Below are 16547 nucleotides of genomic sequence, written 5' to 3' on the forward strand. Positions count from 1 at the left end.
TTCGCAGCAAAATTTATACATGTGTATTTATTTGATCTACCCTAGCTTAAAAATGTATCAATATCTGAACGAGGAAACCACATCTTGGCCGTGCATAAGCGAATGCATACAGGCTTTTCCCCAGCTATGCTCTCGCGCGCTAACCCTGTCGATGTGAAAATCAAAATGGGATGCCGTTCGTCAACAACTGGAACTGATCATAGATGCCCGTGCTATAGCTCGAGTAACTCTTCTTGATCAGGTCCTTCATGAAGTCGGCCGCCTCTCGTTCGCTCTTCTCGAGTACGAATCTTTCCCTGAAATGTTTGACACTCTCGGGCTTGAAGCACGGCAGCCCACTGTCCATCATCAGAAGCACAATCTGGCTGAGCTTCTCACAGTATTGACGGCTGGCGAGGAAGGCCTTGATACAGAGTTCCTCGAACCACTTGAAGCTCTGGTGCTCCATGGATCCTCCCATGACTGCGACCATCTCGTTTGTCAGCTTGAACGGCGCCCGCTCAAACTTGATGCCGCCGGGGGCGATATCGAAGCAGAAGCCGAAGTCGATGTGGAGGATGTGTCCTGCGTCGTCGATCATGATGTTGCCATTGTGACGGTCCTTAAACTGCAGGAGGAAGGAGATTATGGAGTAGGCTGCCATAGATTTGACGAAATTGTTGCGGGCTCGCTGGAAGCGCAGCGAGTCCTCATTGCCGTACTTGGAAACGAAATAGTCGTAGAGCCCGTTGACTGCTTCGCGGCCGAGCATGTCGCGGGAAATGGAGTTGGGCAGGACATCGATGACTCCACATCCGGGAGCAGTGGCTGTGACGCGATACGGGAAGACGTACACGTCCAGCCCAACATTGTGGAAAATACCACGGAATGCAGCGATCATCTGCAAGGCCAGGACATCCTGCCGGCAGTCATCACCAACTTTGAAAATAGCCGACTGCCAGACCTCAATGGTCTCTTCCTCGTCTTGGTCCCGGTTATCCGCCGTTTCGAGCAACTCATCCGTCCCGTCATCCCCTCCAACGCTCTTCTTTATGCGGAAGGTTGCCATGTATGGAGCCTTGGCGTGGCTCTGCAGAGGCTTGCCAGACTTTCGATCGATGCCGATGACGACCCCATCGGGATTGCTGGGAAGATAGACACCTACTTCAACCTTGATTTTGCGCAGCTCTTCTTCAATCTTCTGCTTCTTCTCCGGCTTCGGCCGCTTGATGAGTGGTTTGAGCTTTCCGGAAATATCTGTAACCTCGTCGAAGAAGGCAAACTCGCGATCGAAAAATTCCTTGTCTTCCTGTGCGAAGCTATTCACCATCTTCTCCATTACGGCGTCAAGCCTAGGTTTGATTTCGTCCGGCACTTGGGCATCATCGTCCTTGTACGAGTTTGCCTTCATATTCCAGATGATTTGGTGCGCGAAGAGCTGGGAAAACTGCGCTGTTTCAAGAATATAGCGTTCCACGTAGCCAAGGGTATCGTATCTGAGAGTTTGAACGATCTGGGGAACATAAAAGAAAGTGACATCGACTGAATGGCTTTCAAGCGTCCGCATGGCGTACTGGATGAGGAACGGATGGTCCTTGTAAGCTGGCGAGAATAGACTGACGGCAGTAATCGGGTTGACCGGTTCCCAGAATAGAAGATACTGTCAAGAAATGAGCTTACGTGTACAGGCGCAGAGAACAGAACGATGGTTTACCTTTAATTGAGAGTTGACATCGTCAGGTAGTTGGCCGCCAAACATGAGAGGCAACGCTTCAGGCTCGAAAATAGCCATTTCAGGTGTGTTGAGTAGCAGGGCCCTGACTTCTCTATGAAGTCGCGGGGAGTGAAATCTAGTCGCCAGCTCAACAGCAATGGCGGGATCCTGCAGCCAAGCAGTGCGAACCAGAGGGAGCAGCGCGCTTTCGGCAGCAGATTTCGGCGCATGGTGGATTGAGAACAAGCCTGTGTGGTTGTTCAACGGGTTTATCCAGACGTTGAGGCGAGACTGCTCATTCTCAAGTAAAAGCTGGAGCAGCAGCTCTTTCTGCCCCAAAGACTTGACGTTGCCAACGGTGTGTGCTCCGATGAACGAAACTACTTTCAGAGCGGACAAAACGTCTGAAATCAGGCGAACCTCGGTCTTTAGCTGAAGAACGTTGCTACCAAATGACCACCTGGGTGAGTGGGCGAACCAACTGAGACCTGCCGAGAGTATTTTCTCTTTGAGTTTCCACTGGGCCGTTGCTCCAATCGTGGTACTGGCACGCAAGATCTTCAAGCCAAGCAGGACGATCTGGAAGCGCAGCTCTCGTGCCATCGGATGGGTCGTCGTCGACTCGAGAGCGTCCATGGTGAGGCCCAGCATCCGCAGGAACACTCGCTGCATGTCTCCACTACCCAGGCGTGTGGCATTAAAATGGCTGCTAAAGAACTGGAGCAGCCGTGTGTGTGGTGAGAGCATGTCGTGGACTTGCTGCCTTCTTCGTGCGAGGCCCTCCAGATCACTGGGTGCGAATTCTTCCTTCAGGAAGAATGGATCTGGATGGGTCAAAGCCGGGTTGAACAAGCCAACCCGCCGAGTGATTGTAAACTCCCACTGTTGGGCCACATCGTTCAACAGCCTGGACTCGAGTCGTGGGTTTTCGTTCATGACGCCCAGCCACAAGGACACACCGAGCTTTATGGATTGCTTCGTAAAGAGGGAAAACGGTATGCTAACAAGGTGACGAGCGACGGCAGACTCATCCTCACGGCCTCGGCAAAGCAAGGCTGCGGCTCGCCTCAGGATGTCGCGCACCTCGGCCAATGACGTGGCCTTCTTGCTCAGGATCCTGGCCTCGACATGGGCCAAAGCAGTGGACGCGTTCGCGCTCTCGGTCACGGTCGATTGGACAAACGATGGCCTGCGGTTGAGGCTCATAAAAGTCATCAGCTCACTTCCATGGTCCGGGAGTGTCTCGCCGTAGCGGTATTCCTGGCGGGTAGTGTACTGAGCAATTAGGTCTGAGGCAGTATTGATATCGCAGTCACCGACTCTCTCGAGAGATTGCAGGCGGTAGTCTGTCATGGGGACGATGGATCCGAGCTCCAGCGCCAGAGATCTTCCCAGTGAAACGTGGCCGTAAGCACCTCTGTCTTCAAACTCCGACAGATAAGTCTGCAGCAGGCCTTTGACATCCAATGGAGCAAGATTGATGGCAGCGTTCACCCAGCCCTTAGCCTTGCGGTGAAGAACATCCAAAGTCCAGCGCCTGAAGTCGTAGTCGTCTGAGAGTTCAACGGTGACTTTCCCGAGCTCAGAGGAGAAGGTGGATCGAGGTGTGTAAAGATCTGTTTCAGCCTCGAGGCAGCTCGACCACATGAGAGAAAGCAGCTCCAGCAACGCAAAAAGCGATGTCCTATTGCACAAGGCAGATGGCACATCTCGTATGATGCGGTCAGCACAGTTGAAGGCTGCCCGCTGGACTCGCTCGATGCGATGACAACATTTGCAGAAGATTGATGCAAGTTGCGTGGCAGCATACTGGGCGGAGAAACTTGGATCGGTACCTCCGAGGGTCTTCTTGAGATACTTGTCTAAAATTTCAGAGGTGATTCCTTCCATTGTGTTGTTCACCTCGGACTTTCGCATGCTCGGCTCGAGAAAATAGGAGAGGACTTTGGTGCAGTCGCCGGCATCGGCGCGCAAACTCTCGACCAGGTATGCGGCCTGTAGGAATATGACCTTTCGGTAGCTTAAACTCCTAATCTCGGCTGCTTTGGACGGTATTAGCTCTATAAGAAGCTTTTTTTGCAGAGCCTCTCGTTCGCTGCTGCTGCCGCGCCGCAAGACTGTGTTGAGTTCAATATCACTTTCCACCTGCTCGGTCCTCTCGCCGGTAACCAGGGGTGGTGAATGCACAGCCATCGTCTGAAGCTCATTCATGTACATCTTGCCGCGGTCCGTGCTGGCCGTAAAACCGTGGACTGCTATGTTGAACCACGCATCTCGAAGCAACGAGTAGGCTTCATCTCCAGCCAGCGGTTTCGAGGCGAGGTCGTTACTAGCCATGAGGAGAGCGAGAGGGTGCAAAAGTTCGCCAATTTCCTGGGCCACGAGGTGCATATCGGATTCCTTCGCGTGATTGGATGATTCGGAATCCCCAAGAGAAATGATGCTGTCCTGCAAGTGCTCCCAGTAGATGTCGAACAGTTGAGACTCCCGCTTCAGTTGGGAGGAGATGTAGTTCCTCGCTCTCATCACGGCAGCTAGGAGAAACTCCTTATTATTGACGATGCCGATATGACATATCCTGCTGTACATCTTCAGCAGGGCACGGAACTCGAGTTGGCCGCTGTAGAGCGCCAGTTGCGCTGCGCCGAAAATGATTTCCGCATCGACGCTGACATTGACTTTATCAAGCTTTTGGAGAAGCATAGACTGCGCCAAGGCTGTGATCTTCTCGTCTTGAAATGCTGCTGCAATGCTGCAGATAGCTTGAACAACATTGCCGTATACTATCGCCGTCTCTTCTTCGCCGTTCATTTTTAGGGAGATAGAACTTCCAGTAGAGTGTCTGCCAGTGTAGATTGGGCTCGAGGCGGATCCATCTCCGGCGGTGCCGTTTGCCTGGCCGTTGGTGATGCCCCCACCTGTTTCCGGACTAAGCACATTTCCGAGAGTATACAGCGTGCTAATGACTGCATCTTTTGACAACATCTTGAGAACGAATGCCAAACTGTTTGAGGCCGCACGAACGGTGATACGGGACGGCGTTGCCTGGACAAGAAATCTTGGAAGGACACGGCTAACCGTAGATGACAGTGAGGGAGAAATTCGGCATATAAGCGCGAGGCATCGAAGTACAACGGATGCCAGGGCATCGTCTGCCATCTGAATCGGGTCTTCAAGCGTCTCTTGCAGCCAGGTCATGAGGATATCGGCATCGGCAAGTTCCTGATTCAGCAAAGAACATGTTAGGAAGGTGATTATCGCAGATGACTTGACAGCAAACGCAAGCTTTTGCTGATTTAGCGATCCGAGGCGGACGAAGTCAGCCCCAGCTTCGAGGTGATCCATTTGATCGATGGCCAGAGCTGCATATACTTCGATGGATCGCCTGTCTCCATCGAAAAGCTTCCCTGGGTTCTGAAAACAGTGTGTGTCCCCAGACATGAGGAAATCCAGTATGTGAGTCGTTCTGAGGGTAGGTGCATCAGCCACCATCAAGGTCGTGCTGGACAAGATGAGCCACATGAGACTACGCTGCAGGAGCATGGCTCCCAGTGGCCGGCCCGACAGAGCATAGTGGCGGAGAAGACGCTTCCATTCCTTCACCTCTCGGTCCTGGCTGTGAGAGTTGCGGATGGTAGACAGCGACGTCTCGATGGCAACCAGGAATGGCTCGGACAAGAGTTCTTCGAGCTTCTGTATCAGCGCCAGTCGGCCACCGAATTTCCAAAAGTTGGCCTGGGCAGAGGCTGCGTCAAGGAATCCCAGAAGGGCGAGGGCAATGGTCGCCGTACGGATAGCCTCCTCCAGAGGGGGATCTTGCGGGCCGCTAGGTGACGGGGAGGTGAAGTTCTCTATGGCACAGCTGCAGGAATTGATGAAAGCCCAGACTCCGTCCGCCACAGAGTCTCGAAGATCAATGAATTTGATGCCGAGCGATAACAGTGCCCCGGTGACATGGAACGCAAGGGATTCGGTCGGTGAAGGGTCGATTTTCCGAAAGGCCGGCGAGGGCACAAAGACTTGCGAGTGTGCTTCGAGAATATAGGGCATCAACTGGTGGGAGAGCTTCTGAGCGTCACGAGCGGACTTAATAGCCGGTGCAGTATTACACAGGGCCAGCAGGACCTCGAACTCGCGAATGGACTGTGGCGTGTGAGATGTGTCGGGACGATATCGAAGGAACCGGAGCGCTGCTTACCATGGGCACCCTGTCCAGCGACTTGGATTGGCTGTTTCCATGGGTGTTTTCTCCGCCTCTGCTTTCGACATGGCAGGCCCTGCACAGCTTGTCGAGATCGGCCCGGGCAGCGGACGTTGGGGAGCTCGAGGCTGCTGATAGCGAAGCTATCTTCTGCAGCGCCTTTGCGCGGATGTCTCGCGTCATTTTCGTCCAACTTTCTCGCCAACGTTGTCAAAGAAAAACAAGGAGAATGTTTAATAGAAGATGGTTTTTCAACGGAGGCTTCGTGGACAATCCCAAACCCCTCGGTAGTCGTGGAATGGTCGAGTCGTTCGTTGGCCACCCCGTGCATGGGCACCTGCCTCATTCCATGATGCTTCCAAGGCTGATAGGTATGGCCGGAGTGTTTACGGCACAGTGTATGTTATCCGCACTGTGTAACTGCACGGTGTGATTTCGCTAGCTGAGTCATCCGAGCTACCCTGGCCTGGAAGCGGGCAGCAACCAGTCAGCCAAGGCTCCCACTTGACGCGCGCTCGGAGCTAGCCAGCTCAGTGTAGCGTACCAGCAAGCTCCGTCCATCCGTCTGTCAACCTATCCATCCAGAATCCATCCATCGAACCACCCAACATCGGATTGGAACGAAGTCATCTCCGTTCACTCCCATACGGCTTTTTCATACGGCTCATATCGTTCCTTATAATACGACAGGAAAACGTAGTTGAATTGCCGAGATGGCTGCCATGTTCACGCAGAATCCGGTCATGAATGGCCCCAACTACTCCTTCTCCGATGCCCCAAAGACTGCCAGCGGAGAGTTCAGAGAGCATCGCTTCAATCCGTAAGTTCGATCCGGGCACCATGGTCGGGTGGGTCGCTGCTTACAGCACCGCAGCTACACAGACAATGGCGGCTCGACGCTCGGCATCGCAGGCGCCGACTTCACCATCATGGCAGGCGACACTCGTCACACGAGCGGCTACAGCATCAACAGTCGAATGGCTCCCAAGGTCTTCAAGATCGGCGGTTCCACATCCTCGCAAGACGATGCCACGATAGTCCTCTCCGTCTGCGGCTTCGCGGCCGACGGAACTGCGCTGCGCGACCAGCTGGACACGATCTGCAAGATCTACCGTTACCGCCATGGGAAGCCCATGACTCTCAACGCCTGCGCCAAGCGCTTGTCCACGATCCTCTACGGCAAGCGGTTCTTTCCCTACTACGTTACGGCCATGCTCGGTGGTCTCGACGAGGAAGGTAAGGGCGCCGTCTATTCGTACGACCCCGTTGGGAGCTACGAGCGGGAACAGTGCCGAGCTGGTGGCGCGGCCGGTAGCCTTATCATGCCCTTCCTCGATAACCAGGTCAACTTCAAGAACCAGTACGTTCCGGGAAGCGGTGTTGGCCATGACCTCAAGGAGCGAGAACGCCACCCACTCTCCCGTGTGCAGGTTGAGACACTCATTAAGGATGCCTTCGACGGCGCGGTGGAACGACATATTGAGGTCGGCGATGCGCTGCAGATGTTGATCGTCACAAAGGATGGAATTGAGGAGACAATACTGCCAATGAAACAGGACTAGACGCCAATACGAGAATCGTTGGGCGCTTGTGTATAGTATAGCAGCTGCTTTGCTTCATTGCCAGGGGTAGAGACACGCAAAACCAAACTATTGCGCACTCCAAGCAGGATATCGCCGCCGATATATATATATGTGCAACTGTTTCGCTGGCAGGAACGGATCGCTAACCATCGATTTGACGAATGTTTATCCTTCCGCATCTGAGCTCAAGGTCCAGATTGGAGAAGTGACAGTATGAGAGAATGAGCCATACGTTGATGGTGGCTAGTCAAGACAGTCGGCCGAGCCGTAATACATAAGCCCGATAGTCTGTACAATCGTATCAATGACGCAGATGCAATACATGGAGATTTCCTCTGGGCTCCTTGGATCCGGCTGCACGCAGAGGAAGATGCCTCTGCTGAGGGGGATATCAGAAGCCAGAATCTGTAGGGTGGATCATGTGGGTACGGGTTGCCAGCGTCCGTTATCCTTGTGGAATTCGGTGCGTCCATTGCAATTGCGGGACGCCTGACTGAAGTTGTCCGTCAGCTCTGCGGGTGTCGGTATTTTGGTATTGGCATGAGACCTAGCGAATGTTCATATCATATTGTCTCCTTGTTGACCCAAAGCGTCGGTACAGATACGAGGATGAAATCATATTCCCGAACCAAATTGCTGCGAATGAACTGTTCGGAGATATCCGCCGTGGCGTTGCTTCGTTGAGCTGAGCATCCATTGCCTCCAGTGAAGTTCAAAGTATCCTGCATTTGAACTTTGCCACCACCAATCTTTGCTTTGCGCACAATTGCCGACTGACTTTGGTGGATATTCTAAATCGTTAGTCGATGACCTCACGATGAATCTTCTTGTGTGATTGTTCATGAAATTGCCGGTCAATTATTGGCTGATACAATAACATGTTTGGAGAGGGCAGGTTCGAACTGGGGGTGACTACCTTTTCTGATGAATTATGGCAACAGATGCACGGAATAATTCCTCCGAGCACACGTCATACTTACGTTTCCTACGACGGAATTCCAACGGGACTTGCCGATATTGACTGCTCAATGGCATTGTTGGCCAAAAGGTTGTTTTTAGGTCCATCGTGCATTCTGAACCGCTAGGTAGGTGTCTACACTACAGGTATGTAGTACGCGATGCAACAAGCTTGCGGTCTCCATCCTCCCTCTACATTGTTGCAGATTATCAGGGAATGTTTTTTCTATCTTGGTGTAGGCACTCTGGCAGTAACTTCAGCTGTGTGCAAGAACAGTGGGCAGTCAGCAGTCACTCCCGTTGTCCCGGGACAATATATTCTGGACAGGTCCTGCGGTGGTGCTAGGAATGTGTATACGACCATTCACTTGTCCCTAATTTTCACTTTTGAAATTGTTCTTTTCAGTTCGAGAAACAAGCTTCGAAGGGCCTCTATCAAGTTCACCCTCATGAATCAGTGACGCTCCGTTCCACGTTGCCTCCACGACAGTGAGAGGTTGGTATAGTAAATAGCGGTGCCTTATGGCCGTCCATAGTTGGCAACTCAACATGACGAAGAACTCTTGTTAGGACAGCAGCTAGCTTGGTCCAGGATTTTCAAGTAACAGCAATGAGCAGCATCTACCAACGAGCAGCTGGCAACCCGTGCTCCAATATGGCGAGGACATAAGCGAGCGAAGGCATCAACTGGTCTCTTCTTAACACCAAATCATAGTTGTAAAATAGTGCCATGCTAACATACACAGAGGCACACCCCACCCAGCCATCACGCTCCCCTCGGACTGCTGAGCAAGTTCCACAAGTTGGTTTCAGGAATTCTCGCCTACGCACTACTTTCCACCATCATCGACCACATAGTTATCGTGCCATCTGCCCCTCTTGTGGAGCTGGCGATACAGTACCGACTGATGCGTCGTACATGGCACCCAACCATCGAAATTCCTCCGGTCCCGAGGCCTGCCCTGCCTACCAACCCAAGCTAGGCGACCCTAGGTCATAGCTAGGCACGCCTCCCTTCAGCTTTCCTGCATGATTGCGTGCTTGTAGTTCTGTACGGCAGATATTCTCATGGTGGTTGACCTGTCCATGCGGGTGATCAGGGAATCACGCATGATGGGCCGGCCGTACTCCAGACAATCCCTGACTTTAGGTGCCTGTCGACGTGTCAAGTGGTAAGCGAGGCAATCGTGTTGATGGTGCGTGGACTAGGTAAGAACCATGGCATCCTAGCTCGACATTTAAATGGAGAACTGACCTGCATGTGGTCGTTCTCGCGCATTCTCCCACCGTCATCCTCGATCAGACACCGAACGATAATGCCGCTCCCCACACCCCCCCTTTCTTGGTACTCCTCCCCAATGCTGCCATCGTCACATCTGATCGCCGAGCGCTTCGTAACCGCAGTTATTGCTCTGTTGCCTCAAAGCATCGCGACCCCAAAGGAAGTGTCGAACGATTCCAAGATGCCGGGTCATACGATGTCGATGTGCTCTCTTCCAAGTCGTGCCCGTAGAGCGAGTAGGTATGTACAAGGGCCTCGTACGGGTGCTTGTTTGTCGGCCGGTCGGCCGTTCCCGCTGGGGGCGGCATGGCCGTTAAACAACTCACGCAGATGGGGCCGCAGAAGTTGCGGGCACTTCCTCGACAGACGGTTTGAGCAAAAGAGAGTGGCAGACTCGGTCCGTCTCAGAGCCCAGAGCACCTTGGTTCACTTCGGTGATGGAGGCTTGCACGACCTTGATTTACCATTTTATATCGTGGGTGATTGTTTGGTTGGCTCAAAAGCCAGCGTATCCCATTCATAAGCTCCTTCCTTTCCTCCTTTCTCTACCAAATGACGTCCGCCTGCCTGACATGCCGTCAGGAAGGTACCTACCCCTTTGTCAAAGAGTCCTTCCCTACCTAACTAACCAACCCTGGGCAGCCTAAACCTTCCTCGGGCAATTTGTTACTAGTACGGAGTACTTTAAGCACAATCCTTCCAACTCAGGTGTTGTCCTGATTCCGCCGAGCATTTGGTTACCTGGTTTGAAGGTAATCAGTCAGTCGCCTAGGCGTCAGTGCCTGACTACTAGTCACTTTTAGAGAGGAAATAACTCGTGTCAGTAGCGTCGTTGATCTTTAATCCTTATCTCCTCGCAAGACGCTGTACGAGCTCAGAGCACGAGCAAAGCAGTATCCGCCGCCCCAGATTCCGGAAGATTCCGGTCCACCCCTCCTGCCTTCTGTCGCTACCACCATCCCGTGACGGAGGCTCTGGACGATAAAAGGTACGTGTACAAATGCTCGTTACTCGGCTCGTTCGGCCGTCTCCGCGCTCCGTGCTCGTGATTTTGCGAATCATCATGTCAGCAGCGAACGAGTGCTACCATTCGCCCCTTGGCCGCCAGCCGCCCTACAGAGGCATCGCAAATCTCTTCGCGAGCGCCGTCCAAGGAACCCATACTGCTATTTGTGTTGATACCACCGCTGCTGTCCTAAATTGGTTTGTGGCGGTTCGTGCGACTGACAGTGCATTCCCTACTGCTAGCCTAACTTTGCATGATGATGTTCCAACTGACCGTCTTCATTGCAACGGCTAACTCGGCAAGGTTGAGGCTACTCGTACCGCGTTTCCCACCCATACGATTCGATTGAATATCAAGATTTGGCCACTGCTAGTCTCCGTCCGACGTCGAGGGCTCTTGGCCGTGGGACGAAGCTGTCCGTGTTGTGCGAGAGAAGGCCAACGAGTTGGCCTAACCGCTGCCACCGCCGAATCCTCGGTATCGAAAACGGTTCCAGCACCACCTACCTAATGAATTGTCACTACTGCAAGTGTTTTGCAAGAACAATGGTTGCAGCAAGATACTGGTTGCCGCTCTATCTGTCCTTCGGAAGTCGGGACACGTGTGGTGAAATGTTTTACATCTAGCCGACGCGCCTTAGACACGTAGGGACTCCAAAGAAGGGGCAGCCTGTCGTGTTGAAATAAAAAATAGCATCAGTCGCTTCCATTCTGTAAGAGGGCTTGGTTCGTTACTGCGCTGGCAGGCTATTCCAGGGGCACCTTTCATAATAACACCGGTACGTATTGGCCCTCCTCCTCGCGACTAGGCAGGTAGCCACCATTAATATTACATTAGCCCACTTTTTGATGGCTTGTTACTGCAACAGGTTGGCAGCATTATCGAGCGGTCGACAAACTCCCACACCCATCTGCAACAGCTACTACTTGCTTCGTCATTGCTATCCAACCCGTATGTGCGTACGTGCATCAAGTTTTGGGTGTCGTTTGCCATGGCATCTTCTTGAAGCCGTATCATCTCGTTCCTCCGCATGTAAAATCTAACCCCTTGGCCCACTTCCTCCATCGATGCCTAGGATTCTGGGTTTTATCAAACGCCTGCTGTACGACTGTTCTCCTCCCTCAGATTGGCAATCCTTCACTCAGGTAGGTCTTAGAGCTCGCTTCATTATGGCAGGCCTCAGCCTAACTGCCCTCTAGTCGCTTCGCTGCAAGAAATGTGTCCCTCATACCTACTAGACGACCTGCCGGACCGACTCGACCAGACGCACATCGATACTCTTCCCAGGATCTAATACTCATACCGACATTGTTGGAGTCGACAAGCTGCACGATATTCACTTCTTGTTGTCGATCGAAACAATCGCCACTTCATCCCCTGCGAAGATCCCGAAACACACGTTGACGGCAAAGCTCCTCAGCATCTCCACAACCTCCTCGAACCTATCACCACACTTGTATTCAGAACTGGCCCCGAAGCGATAAACGCCGGTAACAAGTAGCCTGGGCCCTGGCGCGTGTTATAGAACCAACATTCTCCTGTTTACATCTGAACCAAAGTAAACCGCTGCTGACGGATGGTACACCTCCTCGAAGCATACGACAGCTTGATGGAGATGTGAAGCTGATCGGAGACGTTGCATTTCCTTTGCAGTGCCGAATCGGAGCAGGAGCCATTCTTTGTCCCCCGTCAAACTCTAAACTTTTGGGTTGGTCTCTTTCGTCGTCCTCGATCCCTTAATTGGTGTATCAAGGTCAGAGATTTATCAAGAGATCAACCCCCAAGGCTTCCCCAACCGTCGACACACTGACCGAAACAGCATTCAGGTCACGCTTGGTCCCCTTTCTATCACTCCTTTTCTGACTATCGTTGCCTTGATCTGAGCAGAAGCACCAACCTTTCACAATAAACTCAAGCTCCAGAAGCGTCATTAAGGGTGGTTAGACTGTTAAGAGTATTCCAGGAATCCCTAGTCTCAAACAACGATTTGCGAAAGAAATCGCTCGACAAGGTGGCGGTTTTGCTTGCCATAGCGTACACCGCCACTAGATTACTACCGCCCCGAATAGCCTCAATACATTCTGTCACTCAATTTTGCCTCGCTGTCGATTGGCTACGATGGAAGGTGGCCGGCCGAACTCTCCTCCTACGGAGACTCGATCAACCACACCCAAGCCGACTCCCGTATCCATGGCGAATAATAAACAAAGGCCAGCTGTTGAACACAAGCCGGATGCCACCATACCACCAATAGCTACAAGTTCCCAGCAACCACCGGTCACGTCACAAGTCCCCTTTCACACTCCGCTTGGCATGTATGGAACGCCGGCACAGGGACAACCGGCTGTCTACAGCATGACGCAGATGACAAACTGCTTGCCTGTCGTGTGGAATCGACCCTTCCAGCACCAACAAGAAGTACAAGGGTACAATACCACGGCAGTATTTCCGATGTCACACCAGTTGCCACACCAGGCTGCGTATGGGAGAGTAGAGGTGGCCTCCGTGCCGATGAACAACGAGGGCTACTATGCCCAGATGCCGCAGATGCCTCGATATGATGCCGCTTGCGCCGTCCCTCCGATTCAAGTACAGCCCAATATTCCGTCAGGGTACAACATGGCTTATTTTCCAAATCAGTCGACGGTAAACTACGCCTACCACCCTCCATACTACGCGCCGATAAATCAATACCCTGTACGACCACCAAACATGACAGCAAATATGGTGCCGAGCCAAGACAAAGCCAGAAGTCAAGGAAATCAAATGAGTCCCACGGCAGGGCAGGATTCCTCGAGTATTATGTCACAAGTCAATCGAGAAGGTGCATTTTGTCCCAGGATTCGACGCATGGTAGGACATGCCGCTAACAAAATCATTTCCTCCATAGCTGCCGCTCCATCAAGGCGAAGTGGTGCGAGAGGATCGCCGAGGAAGCCTCGTCAGAGTGGTATGATCCGCCTGGTTGTCATCACGTACACTGTCTTACGGATAGTTTCAGGGCACGCTATTTGGATTGGCAACCTGCCCTCACATGCCGACTTGATGAAGCTTGTCCAACACGTTTGCAAGGAATCAGTGGGTCTAGAGTCCCTATTCCTCATATCAAAGAGCAACTGTGCATTTGCCAACTTCGAAGACGAACTCTCCTGCTGGGCTGCTCAGAAGAAAATACACGATTCCAGGTTCCAGTCCGTTCGACTAGTCGGCCGGCTGAGGAAGGATACGGCGGAAGGGGCTACTGCGTTGACAGCTCCTGCTGGGGTAGATGCAGGAGGCAGCACTTCTTGTTCGACGTCCCCAGACGAGACACTTGATGTGGTTGATTCGTCGAAAACCAAGCACACTAGCCCGGCCATGCATGAGGCAGCACACCCCAAAATCTCAGGCTCGGAGGTCGGCGGTCAGGGGGACAAGTTTTTCATTCTCAAAAGCCTGACTCTGGAAGACCTGGAAGTGAGCGTGAAAAGTGGGATATGGGCTACGCAGGCACATAATGAGCAGGCACTCAATGACGCCTTCAAGGTCAGTCTGGCTCTGCAAGACGACGAAGGAAAGCTGATGCTGATGAAGATACTAACATGGCGTGGACAGAAGTCTGAAAAAGTCTATCTGATATTCTCAGCCAACAAATCCGGTGAATATTTTGGATATGCTAGGATGGCCTCGGAAATCAACGGGGACGCGGGAGCGGTGGCGTTTGCTCCAAAAGCGCATCCTACGAGCATATCAGATTTGCCTATTTCGACACCGACAGAGGCCTTCGGGTATGCTCCCAAAGGAAGGATCGTCAAAGATGCTGCCCGGGGTACCATCTTTTGGGAGGTGTGGCGCGGCGACGACGAGACTCCCTTTGATGACGAAAGTGAGGTGTTGGGCGACAATGGTGATGGAATGGAAGGGCATCCAACAACGCTGGGGAGGTCATTCAAGCTCGAATGGCTATCGATCAATCGGTTACCGTTCCACAGGACCAGAGGCTTGCGTAATCCTTGGAATTCCAACAGAGAGGTGAAGATTGCAAGAGATGGGACAGAGCTGGAGCCTTCAGTCGGACGCCGGCTCATCGGACTCTTCAACCAGGAGCAGTGCCCTGGGCAGGCGCCACTGGACGATTTTGACCTGATCAAGCACAGCCTGGCTGTCGCACCACCACGGGAGGTTTGAGTATGCTCCGTATGCGAGCGGATCTTTGCATAGGCCGCGGAGACACCGGACGAGACGCACGATTGAGGCGGTGGCTCCCTGCCTGTGGACTATTGAACTTCACGTGCAGGAGAGAAGCAATGGTCTAATCAAAACCCCCGCCTCTGGCCACATTGCGGATAGATTGATGGGCGTATATTCAATTTGGCAAGGGCCCCGTGGCAATCTGGCGTTTGGAGACGCTCATGTGGTGATGCCATGAGGGGGTCCAGTACGAATTGCATATACATACGGCACGCAGTAAGTATATGCTCGTAGTCTTACTGCCCAAGCATCATGGCAAATCTGTATTCTGTGCAAGGTGCCCGAGTCTGGCCACGCTGAGCCGCCCAGCTCATGATGAAAGGTTGTCTCACTCCATGACGGCCGAATTCATGTCTCATGTGAAATTAAAAGCCAGATCATTTGAAGGGCTTCGGCCCGCCTCGGTTCCGTTTTCACTACCCGTATGCCAGCGGAGATGAGAACGAAATGCCCTCCACATGGTGGACTTATAATACTACGCTGGAAGTTGGGGCAATTCCCATGCAATGACAATGCGGCTTCACGGCGGATGAATTTGAAGGCTGCTCTTGGAATTACTGGTAGTCCAAAATGGCATGCTGATGATACTATTTCTCCAGAAAGGGTGGGAGACACCACCTTGTCGTGACCAGCTCCCAGCCGCAAGAACACACGGGGCACGGGATTTGTTGGGACGGCGATCGTCTTGGTGGGCTTGCGAGAGCAGTTTTACGACCTGGTGCCAAAGGGCAGATGGGAATGGGGTAAACTCAAGGCCAATCCTGGCGTAACTAAGTATAGTGAGTGTGGATATTATTTCGATGGAGAAGACTGAGAGTCGTCGATGGCAAAGGCGACGCAAAACAGAACACACATAGTCTTGGAAGTCGGACACACATTCAAGCAGTTAGGGAAGCATGTGAGGCAGAATGAGCACTGTAGCCGAGTAAAGGATGTTATGCAGGCACGATGACGAAACAGGAGACTGAGGGCGTCTGTAAAGGGATATCCCTGACGAGTGGTGCTTACAATTGACCAGAGGGGCCTCGGGATTGGGGGCTTCTTGGTGCAGGGGCAGTAGGGGAGACACATTATCGGTCGAAGCGACACATACCTTGACATGTGGGTAGGGTCTTTCTTGCGGCAGCATACGGAGTACAGCAGTGGCTAATTAGGTGCTCCCTACTAGGCAGCTACCTAATATCAACGCTCCTACTCGGTCGCCACGTTGTTCTTGCATTTCCTTTCAATGCATGTGTATGTGCTGTACAATACTTGTAAGTGTACGAGGTATCAAGTGGATATTACCTGGTACCCAGTCATAAGGTCACAAGTATAAGTACATGTACGGTGTACTCCGTACACGTGCCGTACTTACATGTACTTACTACCGTTCCCGTAGGTACTGAGGCGTCATTATCAACTCTGAAGCATACCAAGTATTACCACGGTCGTTAGTTTCCTTTGTACTACTTACTACCTAGTAGGTACCTAATGCTCATAGTACAGCACTCTGTCCAGCACATCGTACATGTGTACTTGGAGCAGCCTAGCGGAACGTCGTACAGTGACATGCATGTTACTTGTAAGTGTATTTGCCCTTCCGGCTGGTGGTA

The 16547-nt window shown here is 52.4% G+C and overlaps 3 protein-coding genes across 3 annotated transcripts; 2 read left to right on the plus strand and 1 right to left on the minus strand.

Moving 5' to 3' along the window:
* Nucleotides 1-160: 160 nt before the first annotated feature.
* DCS_07435 (phosphatidylinositol 3-kinase 3) lies at nt 161-6077 on the minus strand (the record flags this gene model as incomplete). The annotated part of the gene is made up of 3 exons (XM_040804720.1): nt 161-1639; nt 1694-5836; nt 5892-6077. The coding sequence occupies 3 exons, from the start codon at nt 6075-6077 to the stop codon at nt 161-163; spliced, it is 5808 nt and encodes a 1935-aa protein (XP_040654824.1).
* A 530-nt stretch (nt 6078-6607) lies between these two features.
* DCS_07436 (putative proteasome endopeptidase complex subunit PRE7) lies at nt 6608-7456 on the plus strand (the record flags this gene model as incomplete). Its single annotated transcript, XM_040804721.1, has 2 exons — nt 6608-6714; nt 6769-7456. 2 exons carry the CDS (start codon nt 6608-6610, stop codon nt 7454-7456), a joined length of 795 nt encoding a protein of 264 aa, XP_040654825.1.
* Nucleotides 7457-12840: 5384 nt separating this feature from the next.
* Nucleotides 12841-14889, plus strand: DCS_07437 (uncharacterized protein; the record flags this gene model as incomplete). Its single annotated transcript, XM_040804722.1, has 1 exon — nt 12841-14889. One exon carries the CDS (start codon nt 12841-12843, stop codon nt 14887-14889), a length of 2049 nt encoding a protein of 682 aa, XP_040654826.1.
* Nucleotides 14890-16547: the final 1658 nt, after the last annotated feature.

Source organism: Drechmeria coniospora, chromosome 03, assembly GCF_001625195.1.
Source record: "Drechmeria coniospora strain ARSEF 6962 chromosome 03, whole genome shotgun sequence".
Classification (NCBI taxonomy): Eukaryota; Fungi; Ascomycota; class Sordariomycetes; order Hypocreales; family Ophiocordycipitaceae; genus Drechmeria; species Drechmeria coniospora.